Raw genomic sequence first — 16,423 nt, 5'->3', positions numbered from 1 at the left:
CCGGGTAAGTGTGAGGTGCTGCACATTGGGAGATCAAATGTTAGGGAAAAGTAGACAGTTAATGGCAGGACTCTGAACAGCATTGATGTATAGAAGGATCTTGGGGTTCAAGTCCATAGCTCCTTGGAAGTAGCCATGAAGTAAATAGGGTGGTAAAGAAGCCATATGGCATGCTTGCCTTTTTTGCTCGGAGAATCGAGTATAAGAGTCAGGATTTCATGTCGCAGCTTTATATGGCTTTGCTTAGGCCACATTTAGAGTCTTGCATTCAATTCAGGTTTTCACATTACAGGAAGGATGTGGAGGCTTTGGAGAGGGTGCAGAAGATGTTTATCAGATGCTACCTGGATAAGAGGGTATGAAGTATAAGGAGATTGTTTTCTTCTGAGCATCAGAGGCTGAGGGGAGACTTGATAGGAGTCTGTAAAATTATGAGATGCATAGATAGGGTTGATGGTCAGAATCTTTTACCCAGGCTTGAAATGTCTAATACTAGAGACCATGCATTTAAGGTTATAGAGGACAGTTCAAAGGACATATGATGGGCAAGTGTTTTACATAGAGAGTGGCAGGAGTCTAGAACACAATGCCAAGGATTATAGTGGAGGCAGATATGATAGGGGCATTTAAGGGAATTTTAGATAAACACATGAATATGCATGGGATGGAGGGATACAGGCGATGGCAGGCAGAAGGGATTAATTTTATTTGGTGTCATGTTCAGCACAATTTTTTTTCCCTTTATTCATTCACAGGATGAGGGCATTGTTGGCTAGGCAGTATTTATTGCCCATTCCTAATTGCCCAGACTCCTGTGGGTCTGGAGTCACATGTAGGCCAGATCAGATAAGGATAGCAGTTTCCTTCCCTAAAGGACATTAATGAACCAGATGGGTTTTTCCAACAATTGACAAAGGAATCACGGTGATCATTAGACTCTTAATTCCAGATGTTTATTGAATTCAAATTCCAACTTCTGCCATGGCAGGATTTGAACCGAGGTCCCCTGGACATTGTCTGGGTATTTGGATTAACAGTCCAATGGTAATAACACCAGGCCATCACCTCTCCGTCTGGGCCAAAAGGCCTGTTCCTGTGCTGTACAGCTCTATGTTCAATGTAAAATGAGGCGTAGCCCAATAGTATAACTTTAAATGACATTGGACAAGTAAAGATTGCAAACTGGAAGGTAGATGTTGTGGTCAAATTCAAGGATATTGTCTTAACAACAGACATCAAAGCCAGGTTAGATTAGCTATGGGAAGAGGCATGACCAGTGACTTAAGTACAGTCTTGGAATTGTAAACATGCAGTATTAAAATGTCCAGTCCAGTCACGAGTGTGTGGTGTTTCACTCTATGAAGCTAAAGAAAAAAATCTGAAGAAACAGTCTTTGAAAGTTCTGGTGAAGGGCCAATAAACTTAGAGTTATAGAGCCATAGAGTTGTACAACACGGAAACAGACCCTTTGGTCCAACTCATCCATGCTATCCGGGTATCCTAAATTAATCTAGTCCCATTTCCAGCATTTGGCCCATATCCCTCTAAACCTTTCCTATTCAAATAACCATCCAGATGCTGTTAAATGCTGTTATTGTACTAGCCTCCACCATTTCCTCTGGAAGCTCATTCCAGACACAGACTAGCCTCTGTGTGAAAATGTTGCCCCTTAGGTTTCTTTTAAAACTTTCTCCTCTCACTTTAAACCTATGGCATCTAGTTTTGGACTTGTGTATCCCTGGGAAAAGACCTTGGCTGTTCACCCTATCCATGCCCTGCATCATTTTATAAACCTCTATAAGGTCACCCCTGAGCCTCCAACACTCCAGGGAAAATAGCCCCAGTCTACATAGAACATAGAACAGTACAGCATGGTCCAGGCCCTTTGGCCCACAATGTTGTGCTGAACTTTTACCCTAAACCTAAGGTTTATCTAACCTCTACTTTATACTAACACCAATATGCCTATCTAATAGCAGATTAAATGCCCCTAATGAGGCTGACTCTACTACCTTCTTGGCAATGCACTCCACGCCCATGCCACTCTCTGAGTTAAGAACTTACCTCTGATGTCTCCCCTATATCTACCGCCACTCACTTTAAAACTATGCCCCCTTGAAATAGCTACCTCCACCCTAGGAAAAAGTCACTGGCTGTCCACTCTATCTATACCTCTAATCATTTTGTACACCTCTATCAAGTCACCTCTCATCCTTCGTCATTCTGAAGAGAAAAGACGTAGCTCTCTCAACCTTTCCTTGTAAGACTTCCCTCTATTCCAGGCAACATCCTGGTAAATCTCCTCTGCACCTTTTCCAACACTTCCACATCTTTCTTATAATGAGGCGACCAGAACTGGACACAATCCTCCAGATGTGGCCGAACCAGGCTTTTGTATAGCTGGAGCATAACTTCACGGCTCTTGAACACAATCCCTCTATTAATAAAAGCTAACACACCATACGCCTTCTTAAAAACTCTATCCACCTGAGTGGCAGCGTTCAGGGAGCAGTGGACATGAATCCCAAAATCCCTCTGCTTCTCCTCACTGCCAAGAATCTTTCCATTAACCCAGTATTCTGCTTTCAAGTTTGTCCTTCCAAAATGAATCACCTCACACTTTTCAGGGTTAAACTCCATCTGCCACTACTCAGCCCAGCTCTGCAAGCTATCAATGTCCCTTTGAAACCCAGAACAGCAGTCTGCACTATACACAACTCCACCCACTTTTGTATCATCCGCAAACTTACTAATCCACCCTTCCACGCCTACATCCAAATCATTTACAATAATCACAAATAGAAGAGGACCCAGAACAGATCCTTATGGTACACCACTTGTAACTGAGCACCATGTTGAATATGTTCCGTCCACTACCACCCTTTTTCTCAGGGTCAGCCAATTTTGAATCCAGTCTGCCACATTTCTCCCTATCCCATACCTCCTTACTTTCTGCATAAGCCTACTGTCAGGAACGTTATCAAATGCCTTATTTAAATCCATGTATGCCATATCCAATCCTCTACCATCATCTATGTGTTTGGTCACCTCTTGAAAGAATTCAATGAGGTTTGTGAAGCATGATCCACCCCTCACAAATCAGTGCTGACTATCATGAATCAAACTATGCTTATTCAAGTGATCATAAATCCTATCTCTCAGAGCCCTTTCCAATAACTTGCCCACCACAGAAGAAAGACTAACTGGCCTGTAATTTCTGGGGTTATCCTTTTTCCCTTTTTTGAACAAGAGAATGACATTTGCCACTCTCTAATCTTCCAGCACTATACCCATGGACAGTCTATTCAGCCTCTCCCTATTGCTCAAACCCTCCAAACCTGGAAACAACCTTGCAAATCTTTTCCGTACTTCTTCAAGTTTCATAACATTCTTCCTAAAGCAGGGAGATCAGAATTACATGCAGTATTCCAAAAGTGGCCTAACCAAGGTCCTGTACAGCTGCAACATGACCTCCCAACTCCTATAGTCAATGCACTGACCAGTAATGGCAATCTTACCGAATGCCTACTTCACCGGGGAGGTGGTGGCCTAGGTGCCAACATTGAAGGAGTGACGCACTCTCATGGCATGTTTTAAGATGACTTATTATACCAAGGTTCCACTTTTCCTCTCAGGCAGATGGAAAAGATTCAATGACAGCATTTGAGAAAAACAATTTGCACCAATGCCAGATCAATATTTGTCCATTGATCAACACTGGTGAAACAGGTTATACGATAATTATTACAATATTATTTGGAGTTTGCTGTCCATAAATGATTGCACGTTTCCTACTTAAAAAAGTGACTACACTTCAAAAAGCACTTAAATGATTGGAAAACACTTTGAGACATTCTGTAGTTGTCAAAGATGTTGTAGAAATGCAAATCATTCTTTACTTGTGCTAATGAATCTGACTTGTTTCCCCCTTTGTCTTAGATAAAAATGTAGATAGATGGATTAATATGTTTGCAGATGATATAAAAATCAGTGGAGATGTGGATAGTGTAGAATATTTTCAAAGGATACAGCAGGACACTGTTCAGTTGCAGTTATGGGTGGAAATGACAGATGGAGTTTAATCCGGGTAAGTGTGAGGTACTGCACGTTGAGAGATCAAATGTTAGGGAAAAGTAGACAGTTAATGGCAGGACTCTGAACAGCATTGATGTATAGGAGGATCTTGGGGTTCAAGTCCATCGCTCCCTGAAAGTAGCCATGCAAGTAGATAGGGTGGTAAAGAAGCCATATGGCATGCTTGCCTTTTTTGCTCAGGGAATCGAGTACAAGAGTCAGGATGTCATGTTGCAACTTTATATGACTTTGCTTAGGCCACATTTAGAGGATAACTTTGTAACTTGGGGCTGCAAAGTATTGGTGTATTATCCCCACCCATTTACACTAGTCAGGATCATCTAAGTGAGCTTAGGTCAGAAACCAAACCTGGAGATAGCTTGGTCAGTGTTATTTTCCTCCTGCAGTATGGGGAATTCGCTGGCACTCAATACAATTTGGAAACCATTTATTAAAAACTAATAACTCGAGTTTATTTCAATAGTTTGGCCAAACTCAGGGAATGCTACTGGAATTCTCTTTAAACAACATAAAAATATGATCCCCCAAAATAGCTACTGGGCAGAAATTGGTCAGCAATGCCAAAGGTTCTATGGTCATTAAACCAAGGGTCTTGATGAATGGTTCCTTTTCATAAGAAGCCTTGTCTGAGGCCCTGAATAATGTTTTTTTTAGCTACTCTGAGTTAACCTAACCCAAGGAATTTAATTATTAACATTTTTTGGCCCAAAAGAACCAAAGTAATTGATTGTCTTGATACTTGTTAATTTTTATTCAGGATACTACACCCTGAGGAATATGAAACTTGATAACAGCTTGTTACTTTTTCCTTAAATGTATAAATGTTGATAGTAAGGAATTCATTTTTTATCATAGGATCAAAAAAAGGCAAATATATCATAAACTACACTGGATTTGGAAATGGTTTGAATGTTCACCTTTAATCTGCCTAGGAAGTTGAATACTCAAAAAAATTTACTTTGTTTACATTAGGTTGGCAGCTCAAAAAAAGACTGTTTGATTCAGTTGTGTTGAGATTATGAGAACAGCAGTAAACTGGATGAGACTCTGGTTTATTGATGATCCTGATATCAAATCTGACAACAGCAGCTGGGAAATATTATAGTAGCAACAGCAAACTTTGCTTTAATCGGTGCCTTATCAACTGGCACTCCTGATAAACTGGCACACGTTTATATATCTCAAACACCGTGATCTACCACAATGCCTCAGTATTTATCCTGTAAATAAAGTCTAATAGTGATGTCTATACCCCCTGCATTATGTTTCCTTTACTTATTGCATGTTTTAGATTGATTTTAGGAGATGTGTTGATATTTTTAAAAGATTTTTGAAGGATGATAATGTCTCAAAGTTTTGCTTGGTCAGTCAGAATATTCGATCAACTGACACACTCCTGGTCCAATAGGTGCCAGCTGATAAAAAGTAATTAAGTAAATAAGTAATTAATTGTTGTAATTAAGTAAATCTGGAATAAATGGCTGGCTTCACGATTTAGATCAAGGAACAATTGGATTGTTGTAAAAACTCATCTGGCAAAATAGGGAAGGAAAGAAAGCAAGACAATAGAGGGGCAGTAAGAGGGACAGTAATATTGGTTAAAGTATCAGTAATGGTCACCATGAAACTGCCAAGGTGTTACGTTCTCCTGTTCGCCAATTTCCTTTCGCAAAGAAAGTCTGCCATCCTTAACGGTCTGTCTTGAATATAACTTCTGATACTGCAATATGGTTGACTTAATTGTTCTCTGATATGACCAAATGTATTCAAGAAGTAATCAATTACGAAGATAACAAGGTGTAGAGCTGGATGAACACAACAGGCCAATCAGCATCAGAGGAGCAGGAAAGCTGATGTTTCAGGCCTAGACCCTTCTTCAGCTTTCCTGCTCCTCTGATGCTGCTTGGCCTGCTGTGTTCATCCAGCTCTACACCTTGTTATCTCAGATTCTCCAGCATCTGCAGTTCCTACTATCTCTGAATCAATTACTAAGATGTAGTTTAGAAAGGATAATAAATGCTGACCTTGCTAGCACGTCCATATCCTATGAATAAGATAAAAAGTGCTCCACGTGAATGACCTCCTGAATAGAATGGGCATTGGGAAGATGTTTCAATTAGCAGAAGAGAATAGAACCTGTGGGCGCAATCTTAGAGCAAAGAGAAGACTTTTTAGAATGGAGATGAAGAGAAACTTCTTCAGCCAGAGAGTGATGAATCTATGGAATTAATTGCCCAGGCCACATTATTGAGTATATTTAAGACAGAGATATATAGGTTCTTGATTGTTAAAGGGAACAAAGGTTACAGGGAAAAGACAGGAGAATGGGGTTGAGAAACATATCAGCCATGATTGAATGGTGGAATAGACTTGATAAAAAAAAACAAAGAACAAAGAAAATTACAGCACAAGAACAGGCCCTTCGGCCCGCCAAGCCTGTGCTGATCGAGATCCTCTGACTAAGCCTGTCATCTATTTTCTAAGAGTCTGTATCCCTTTGCTCCCTGCCCATCCATGTACCTGTCCAGACACATCTTAAAAGACACTATTAAGTCTGTGTCTACCACCTCCACTGGCAACATGTTCCAGGCATCCACCACCCTCTGTGTAAAGAACTTTCCACGCATTTCTCTCTTAAACTTTCCTCCTCTCACTTTGAACTCTTGACCCCAGTAATTGAGTCCCCCACTCTGGAAAAAAGCTTTTTGCTATCCACCCTGTCTATACCCCTCATGATTTTGTAGGCCTCAATCAGGTCTCCCCTCAATCTTCGTCTTTCTAATGAAAATAATCCCAATTTACTCAACTTCTCTTCATAGCTGGTGCCCTCCATACCAGGCAATATCCTGGTGAACCTCCTCTGCACCCTCTCCAAAGCATCCACATCCTTTTGGTAATGTGGCGACCAGAACTGTACACAGTACTCTAAATGTGGTCGAACCAAAGTCTTATACAACTGTAACATGACCTGCCAACTCTTGTACTCAATACCTCCTCTGATGAAGGAAAGCATGCCGTATGCCTTCTTGACCACCCTATTGACCTGCGTTGCCACCTTCTCGATGGACCGAATGCCCTGATTTCTGCTCCTATGTCTTATGGTTTTATGATCTCGTATCCTGCTTCATGTCGCCCTACCAGTATATTTTACAATGATCAACAGTTACAGGCCAATCAGCTTGACCTTATCATGAGGAAACTTCTAGAAAATCAGCTGGGGCAAACTCAACAGTTATTTGGATAATTGTGGATTCATTAATTAAGGAAAGCCAGCAAGGATGGTGGCATTTGCAGCAGTGGTGGAGAGACTGATCTCTCTATTGAATGATCTCTTGGTCCTTGGCAGTTAATTTGGACCATCAATCGGTTAATGGTAGTCAAGGCCGGCCTGATCCTTGAGAGTTGAGACTGTCTCCTGGCTAATTTTAATTTTCATTGCCTTTGTACAAATTTTTGTGGCACACTTGGACAGTTCTCACAGCACACATAGCACACTAATGGGAAAACACTGGTTTATAGCCTTCTGGACTCATCATCAGGTTCAATAATTTTACAGATAACACATTGCAGAGCTGGAGGAATACAGCAGGCCAGGCAGCATCAGAGGAGTAGGAAAGCTGACGTTTCTGGTTGAGACCCTTCTTCAGAAATGGGAGAGAGGGAAGGGATCTCGTAAGTGAATAGAGAGGAGGGTTGGGACTGGGAAGGTAGGTGGGGTGGTGACAGGTGAGTGCAGGTAGGCAGTGGTGGAGATTTGTCAGTGAGGATGGAGGAACGGACGGGTGGGAGGGAAGACGGATGGGTTGCATCAGGTCAAGGAGATGAGAGGGAGGGTTGATAATGGGATGAGGCCAAGGGTGGGGAGATTTTGAAACTGGTAAAGTCCACTTTTAGGCCATTGGCCTGTAGATTCCCATGATGGAATACTGCAGTTTTTGAATGGCATCAATGTGTTACTGGAGGAGGTCCAGAATGGACATGTCGCCCAGGGAGTGAGAGTTGAAATGGTTCGCAATCGGGAGTTGTAATTTGTCACGAACAGAGTGCAGGTGCTCTACAAAGTTGCCTCTGAGCCTCTGCTTGGTCTCACCAATTTTGCTAATCAGTTAGAAGGTTTTAATTGGCTAATATGTATATATAAATCCCCAAATTTCTTTGAAGTCACTGCCCTTAGGGAACTGAAAATTTGATCAGTGTAAAAAGGTGTCATTTTAGGTTAGACAATGCATGTTAGGTGTGAGGCCTTGTTTATCATCAGGGGTTTACATAAACATATTATTCAATTAAAACTTGCTAACTGATTAAAGATTTAACAACATCTTGGGTTTGTTTAGTACATCTCACCCTTTGATGTTTTAAATTCCGTGTGCTTTTTTTTCTCCCTTTACCTTAAGAAGAAGTTACTCTCCGAAAGCTTGTATTTTCAAATAAACCTGTTGGACTATAACCTGGTGTCGTGTGATTTTTGACGTTGAAAACCCAGTCCAACATCGGCGTCTCCACATCAAGTTGATGTTGGCGGCCCTACCACGGCTTCAGGCCACTTGGCTTTCCTTCCTCGCGGTCTAGGTGTGCTCAGAGGGTGGGAGTGGGAGGGGCTGTTACCTGGCGGCGGCCGGGGTTTGACTCCACCCCCACGCTCCTGTTGGTTCCGAAGCCGATATGGGCGGTGCCGTTAAGGCGACGGGGTCTCTGCGCCTGTCTGCTGGCCGCCTCGCGCTGCGGCCGTTGCAGGGGGGCTTGAGCTTCCAACCGAAAAAGGGGGCGTGGATGGCTGGCGCGTGCGCGCGAGGCGCCAGGCAGAGCCAGGAGCTTGCTCCAAGCTCCGTAGTCCGTCAGATCGCGCAAGAGCGCGGCCAGAGCGGCGGTAGGTTTTTTTGCCGGCCGGTTGCGACAGGGAATCCTGGAGTGAGATACGCACGTACCGAGAACGATGGCTGATCCTTTACGCCGGACTCTCTTCGCCAAACTGAGGGGCAAGAAGTCCAAGAAGTCGGCGGGCGTCGGGACGAGGAGCCAGGAAGGTAAAGCGAAGCTTCCCGAAGAGCGGCGGCAGCAGCAGCAGCAGCTACAACCAGAGGCCGGGCCCGGGGTAGTGGTGGTTGGCGGTGCGAAAGTTTTAGCGGGGTCGGGGAACAACGCAGGAGAACAGCAGCAACAGGAGGAGGAGGAGGAGGATGAAGAAGAAGAGGAAGAGGAGACCATCAGGAGGAACCGGTGCGCCGCTACCGCCAGCGACCCGGGGTGGCAGAGCCCGGTGCGAGCGGACGAGCCCCGGCTCGAAGCCGCGGGGTGTCAGCCGGAGAGTGGCGGGGGGCGAGTAGCGGCGTTGGGGGGAGGGGGACAGGTCTCCCCTCTACCCCCCTCTGCTCCCCTACTGTCCCCCGGCCGTAGGCAGTCCGTGCACTCGCTGGACAGCCAGGAGGACGATTACTACGACAACCCGTGCCTGCGGGGCTGCGAGCGGCCCCCACCGGGAGGCCCGGCGCTCCTGCCCGCTGCCCCCTCCCACAACTGTGACTGCAGCAGGCACAGGAAGCACAGCCTCGACAGCGCCCAGGAGAAGGAGAGGCTCAGGACCCAGTTGCACGAAGCCTATTACTTGCTGATCCATGCCATGCATGACATGCCGGTGGAGAACCCTGCCCGCCATAGACTGGGTGATGTGAGCTGCCAGTCGCAGGATAGTGTCTGCACCCAGTCGTCAGTCAGGGCTCTAGACAGTGATGCTTGGTCCTCTGATGAGATTAGCCTGCAGCAACAGGTATCCGATGGGGATTCTCTATCAGGTAAACGCAGCGGGTCTCCCAGGAAAGAATTTGCCAGCAAAAGCATTGGCAACCTAGTCAGTGGGGTAGTTAGACCGCCCTTGCCACGATCAGTAAGTGATGGGGTTATTAATTATTCTCATGTGCCCTGTCTCGCTGACTCTGATGTGGAATGCGAACAGTCAGAACACGGTATGCTGAATCCTGCCTTCAGCAGCCTTGGAAACGCGGGCCAGGCTTCCTACAATACTGGGAGTTCCAGTCCCAGCTCCTCGCCCTGTGCCCTTCTTGCTTCAGTGTGTGCACAGGATGCAGTCCAGCTTTATGAAGGTAGCCCAATGTTGCTCAGTGACTCTAGCTTTGAAGTGAATAAGTTTAGAGATTCCAGTGACATGGTCTGTGGATCATGTGACAAACATGATAGCCAGGGATGCTCTTTAAAGCCACCTGCGGTGACAGTCAACAAAATGCAAGAATGGATGCACAGAGGACGCATGCTGTCCTTGGAGATGAAACAGCGTATTAGTGGGTCTGTCAGAGTCAGTATGCCATCTGGTTCACTGTCAGGGCAGGCAACCAACAAAGAAGTAGAAGTACAGAAGACCATCTTCCCTGCTTCTGTAAGAGTACAAGGAAACAAATCAGCACCGTTCCCTACCAGCCAGAGTCTCTTGCTGACAGGTAGGCAGTTGCTGCGGCAACTGGATCACTCCTTTATTGGGCCTTATGTGTGGATCTGTCGTCCAGTGTGAAGTGTCCAGCTGGTGTCTTACTCTCCAGAATAGGCTGTCTGCAAATGGAATTCTGCCTCTTGTCTCTTTGACTAACACTGGTGGAGGTTCTCTTTCCTCAGAATATTGAATTTGAATTTTAAAGATGGAAGTAGGTTGTCACTAATACTGGTTTATCGGTGCATGATGTGCTAACTTTTTATATACCTGTGATTTAAATGGTGAATTTATAATTCTGTTAATCGAGTAGTGACATTTTGTAGTGTAAGTACTGTATGGTGTTAGGTTTACACTTATTGCATACTTATTGGTTTATAATCACTTTAATTATTTATTGATGGAGAAGGTGTCATACAAAGTATAAATCTTAATAATTAAAGATTAGGTGAAATTACACCCCCAGCAATTTGCAACCCTCTGTTTGCATTCTAAATGCTGTATTTTTGGGCACCATCTATTGCTTTCTATCTGGCAGATGAAATTAGGATGCTTTTGTGTATTATTTTCTTTCCTTATTTGTTTCCTTAGTTAGGTATAACCAGGCTTGCATGCATGTTATTATAGGTGGCTGTTTGACCACAGAAAATACTTTGTGAAAGATGCTGAGTATTTGTTTGAACGGTGAGCATTGTAAAATAAATGATAAAGTGATCATTGTGCTGTGTTTGAGTAATGCCAGGTAAAGTCTAGCTTTATAGTTCAGTTGCAGTGTCTTTTAGAGCAAATGAAAACTCATGAATTGGTTTATAAAACAAGCTTGTTTGATTTGTCATACAGGGAAAACTGTTTCATTATTTCGTTGAGCAATGTCATCTCGTTGCTTCTTGAGTAGGATGGTCATATGATATGTGACTAAAATAACATGCGTAATGGATGGCTGTGTGTTTAATTAAAATGTTCACAAGAACATTTGTAATTTATCAGTCATCTTTAGGGGTGCATCAGAACTCTATCAATTTCATAGAATAGACTCTCCACAATGTGGAAACAGGCCTTTCAGCCCAACAAGTCCACACCGACAATCAGACATCCCAAACAGACCCATTCCTCTAATAACCCACCTAATCTATGTATTTCTGAACACCACAGGCAATTTAGCAAGGCAAATCCAACTAGCCTGCACATCTTTGGACCGTGGGAGGAAACCGGAGCACCCCAAGGAAACCCATGTAGTCGCTGGGAGAATGTGCAAACTCCGCACAGACAGTAGCCCGAGGATGGAATCGAACCCAGGTCCCTGGCGCTGAGAGGCAGCAGTGCTAACCACTGAGTCATCATGCTGCCACATTTCTCTCATGCTTACATCATGGAAAGGCGTTTCCATGCTGGCCAACAGATCTGAGTTTCTCCATGTTAAGTTTTTTTTTTAGTTTTCTGTTCTTTCTCCAGCATCCAATTTTGTTTACATTGTGTAACCCATGTTAGCCCTCTTCAAATACATTACTTCTCTTTTTTCCAGGTCAAAGCCCATTTGTCATTGTACTGGTCAGATGACCAGTTCATTAATGTCATCCTACAGTTTACATTTGTCACTATTTAGCATCCATCCATTTTCATTTCATTCTCAAACCTTCAAATTACATCCCTATTTTTAAGCCCAAATGATTAATGAAGACCACAGGACCAAACCTTGCAGTCACAGACACGTTCATGTACTATTGCCCTCTGCTGCCTTTTAACCAATTAGGATACAGTGCTACATCTGGCCCTACACCTCCCTCTTCACCCCCATCCCAGGCCCCAAGAAGACCTTCCACATCAAGCAGATGTTCACCTGCACATCTGCTAATGTGGTATACTGCATCCGTTGTTCCCGTTGTGCCCACCTCTACATTGGGGAAACCAAGCGAAGGCTTGGAGACCGCTTTGCAGAGCACCTATGCTGGGTTTGCACTAAATAACTGCGCCTCCCAGTCGTGAACCATTTCAACTCCCCCTCCCATTCCTCAGGCAACATGTCCTTCCTGGGCCTCCTGTGGTGCCGCAGCGATGCCACCCCAAAGTTGCAGGGACAGCAACTCATTCTGCTTGGGAACCTACAGCCCAATGGTATCAATGTGTGGACTTCACAAGTTTTACAATTTCCCCCTTCACCGCATCCCAAAACCAGCCCAGCTTGTCCCTTCCTCCCGCCTATTTCCCCCACCACCACCTCAAGCCCCACCCCCATCTCTTCCTACTAGCCTGATCCTGCCCCCTTGAACTGTCTGTCCTCCCTGGACTGACCTATCTCCTGCCTAACTCCCCTCCGACACTCGGTTTTACTAGCTCCATCCCCGCCTCTTTGTCTGTCTGTCCCCTTTCAATCGATATTCTCCTTTTATCCATCTTCTATCTGCCTCCCCCTCTCTGCCTATTTATTTCAGAACCCACTTCCCCTCCCCCATTTTTGAAGAAGGGTCTAGGCCCAAAACATCAGCTTTCCTGCACCTTTGCTGTCTGGCCTGCTGTGTTCATCCAGCTTTACACTTTGTTACCATAGGATACAGTGTGCCATTTTCTGTTAGAACTTGTCTTTCTTGACCAGTCTGCCATGAAGGACCTTATTGAAAACTTCTAAAGTTGATGTAGACTATATCAAAAGCATTACCTTCATCAGCACTACTGGTTTTCTCTGCAAAATATTCAAATAAAGTTGTCAAACACTTTGTTCCCTTAACAAATCCGGGATTATGTGGGTTTTTATACTGCTATTGTGCATTTTGTTTTCCTCCAGTTTATAATGAAGACAGAGAGCAATCAATCCTTCAGCAATTTGATGTGTTACATGGAAGGATATTATCACTTGGCTATTAATCCCAAAGTGCAGGCAATGTTCTGGGGAACCTGGTTTAATCCCATGATGGCAGATGGTGGAATTTGACATCAGTGAAAATCTGGAATTGAGTCTTGTGATGCCTATGAAACCGTTGTTGATTGTGGTGAAAAATACACATAGATCAGGAATGTCCATGAGGAAAGCTAACTGTCTTCTTTACCTGGAGATAGTAATAACTGCCTGTGCTGGAGTCAGAGATAAGTGTGGTGCTGGAGGAACATAGGAGGCCAGGCAGCATCAGAGGATCAGGAAAGCTGATGTTTCAGGTGGGGATCATTCAGAAATTTTCTGCCCATTAGGTAGTGAAGATGGGCAATAAATGATGCCTAGCTATTAACCCCTATGTCCTTTGAACAAATTTTAAATAAAACAGGTGTCTCATTTAAATGCAAGTTGAGAGATATTTAAGGGCTGGGTATCAACTTCATTTAGTGTAAGAAAATATAATTCTTTCGTTCACTGTCTATAAACCTTTAACCTTTTTTAGTGGTGAACTTTCTATTATAAATTTATCCATTTATAATCGAAACATGCTGTATTAATTTTTCACTCTAATTGCAACCATATTTGAGTGGTGATACCATAGCAAATAAAAACCGAAAGAACTGCACATGCTGTGAATCAGGATCAAAACCAGATGTTGCTGGAAAAGCTCAGCAGCTCTGGCAACATCTGCGAAGAGAAATCGGAGTTAATGTTTTGGGTCTGGTGAACTTTCCTCAGAACGGTTCAGAGGAAGGATCACGGGACCGGACAGACTAACTCTGATTTCTCAGATGCCGCTAGACCTGCTGAGTTTTTCCAGCAATGTCTGTTTTTGCTCCTGATTTACAGCGTCTGCCGTTCTTTCAGTTTTTACTACACTTCCACAATGTTCAGAAGAATTACTAGTGGTGTTAAGTGCTTTAGCTTGAATGGTGCCCAAGTAAAAATTTTCAAAATGGTATGGGATTCTTCTGGTAGTTTGCTGAATGAGCAATTTAACATTTTAGTATCTAATTGGGATTTAGTCTCATAAATTCCGATCAGTTGTCATGAATTGTTTTCTCTCTGGTGAAAGCTTTTTTCTGATGAGGGCTGTGGGTTGTGAATATACAATAATGTCCCCCTGCTCCAATCTGATGGCACAACAATTATCAAGAAATCTTGACCCATGGAATTCCACTCATCGTTGCGGGAGAGAAAGTCTGTATGTGTTGTCCTAGTGAGTTGTCTGAGATTTTGTTCCCTCCGCCTTCAAATTTTCTCTTCTGTCTCCTCTGAAGATTATAGTTAATAAGTACCATTCTACAGTTTGTATCTGTGCAATATTTTAGAATCGTTAGAAGTTGCTCGATCCAGTAGGTCTGTATTGACCCTCTGAAGAGCATCCTACACCCCGACCTACCCCCTTAACCCTACATTTAACATAGTTAACCCAACAGTGCCTATGTGCTGATCCTAACATAACAGAATTTGTAGCTACTGTTTGGGAAATGAGCCGTAGGATTTGTCAGTTTTATTATAGAATCCCTACGGTGCAAAAAGAGGCTGTTTGGCCCATCAGGCCTACACTGACCAGCTGAAGAACATTCCACCTAAACCCAGCCCACTAACCTATCCCCATAACCCTGCATTTACCATGGCTAACCCACCTAACCTGCATATCTTTGGACCATGGGAGGAAAGTTAGGTAAAGGGGAAGTTCAACGAGATCTGGGTGTTCTTGTACCAGTCAATGAAAGCAAGCATGCAGGTACAGCAGGCTGTGAAGAAAGCTAATGGCATGCTGGCCCTCATAACAAAAGGAATTGAGTATAGGAGCAAAGAGGTCCTTCTGCAGCTGTACAGAACCCTGATGAGACCGCACCTGGAGTATTGTGTGCAGTTTTGGTCTCCAAATTTGAGGAAGGACATTCTGGCTATTGAGGGAGTGCAGCGTAGGTTCACGAGGTTAATTCCCAAAATGGCGGGACTATCATATGTTGAAAGATTGAAGCGACTGGGCTTGTATACACCTGAGTTTAGGAGGATGAGAGGGGATCTGATTGAGGCGTGTAAAATTATTAAGGGATTGGACAATCGATAGGAAGTATGTTTCCGTTGATGGGTGAGTCCAGAACCAGAGGACACAATTTAAAAATAAGAGGTAGGCCATTTAGAACAGAGTTGAGGAGAAACTTCTTCACCCAGAGAGTGGTGGATATACGGAATGCTCTGCCACAGAAGGCAGTGGAGGCCAAGTCTCTGGATAGTTTCAAGAAAGAGAGAGATAGAGCTCTTAAAGATAGTGGAATCAAGGGTTATGGGGATAAGGCAGGAACAGGATACTGATTGTGGAAGATCAGCCATGATCATAATGAATAATGGTGCTGGCTCGAAGGGCCGAATTGCCTACTCCTGCACCTATTGTCTATTGAAACTGGAGTACCTGGTAGAAACCCTTGCAGACATTGGGAGAATGGGCAAAGTCGACATAGTTACCCAAGGGTAGAATTGAACATGGGTCCCTGGCGCTGTGAGGTAGCAGTGCTAACAATGAGCCATGGTGTCGACTAAGTTTAACCCAGGAACTTTACTGTGGTTTTACTACCAGAGCTGAAAATTGGGTAACTCGGTGTATGTGGAAAAGAGAGGGATTAAAATTCCTTCTAAGGTTCCCCTGTTCAAGAAGGGGAGTAGAGACAACCCTGGTAATTATAGACCAGTGACCGTTACTTCATTGTTGGTAAAGTGTTGGAAAAGGTTATAAATCCTCTCTCTTATAATCAACTAGAAAAGAATAAATTGATTAGGGATAGTCAGCACGGTTTTGTGAAGGGAAGGTCGTGCCTCACAAACCTTATTGAGTTCTTTGAGAAGGTGACCAAACAGGTAGATGAGAGTAAACCGGTTGATGTGGTGTATATGGATTTCAGCAAGGCATTTGATAAGGTTCCCCACAGTAGGCTATTGTACAAAATGCGGAGGAATGGAATTGTGGGAGATATAGCAGTTTGGATCGGAAATTGGCTTGCTGAAAGAAGACAGAG

General features: G+C 43.8%; 1 protein-coding gene across 1 annotated transcript in view; it reads left to right on the top strand.

Annotated features, from left to right (window-relative positions):
* Positions 1 to 8,931: 8,931 nt before the first annotated feature.
* Positions 8,932 to 16,423, top strand: part of syde2 (synapse defective 1, Rho GTPase, homolog 2 (C. elegans)) — a 183,483-nt gene continuing 175,991 nt past the window's right edge. The window contains exon 1 of the mRNA XM_048540040.2: positions 8,932 to 10,544. Within this exon, the coding sequence (XP_048395997.2) occupies positions 9,029 to 10,544 (1,516 nt within the window). The 5' untranslated portion in view covers positions 8,932 to 9,028. The remainder of the gene's footprint in view (positions 10,545 to 16,423) is intronic.

This window comes from Stegostoma tigrinum, chromosome 8, assembly GCF_030684315.1.
Source record: "Stegostoma tigrinum isolate sSteTig4 chromosome 8, sSteTig4.hap1, whole genome shotgun sequence".
Taxonomy (NCBI): Eukaryota; Metazoa; Chordata; class Chondrichthyes; order Orectolobiformes; family Stegostomatidae; genus Stegostoma; species Stegostoma tigrinum.
This window is presented reverse-complemented; position numbering and strand designations above follow the sequence as displayed.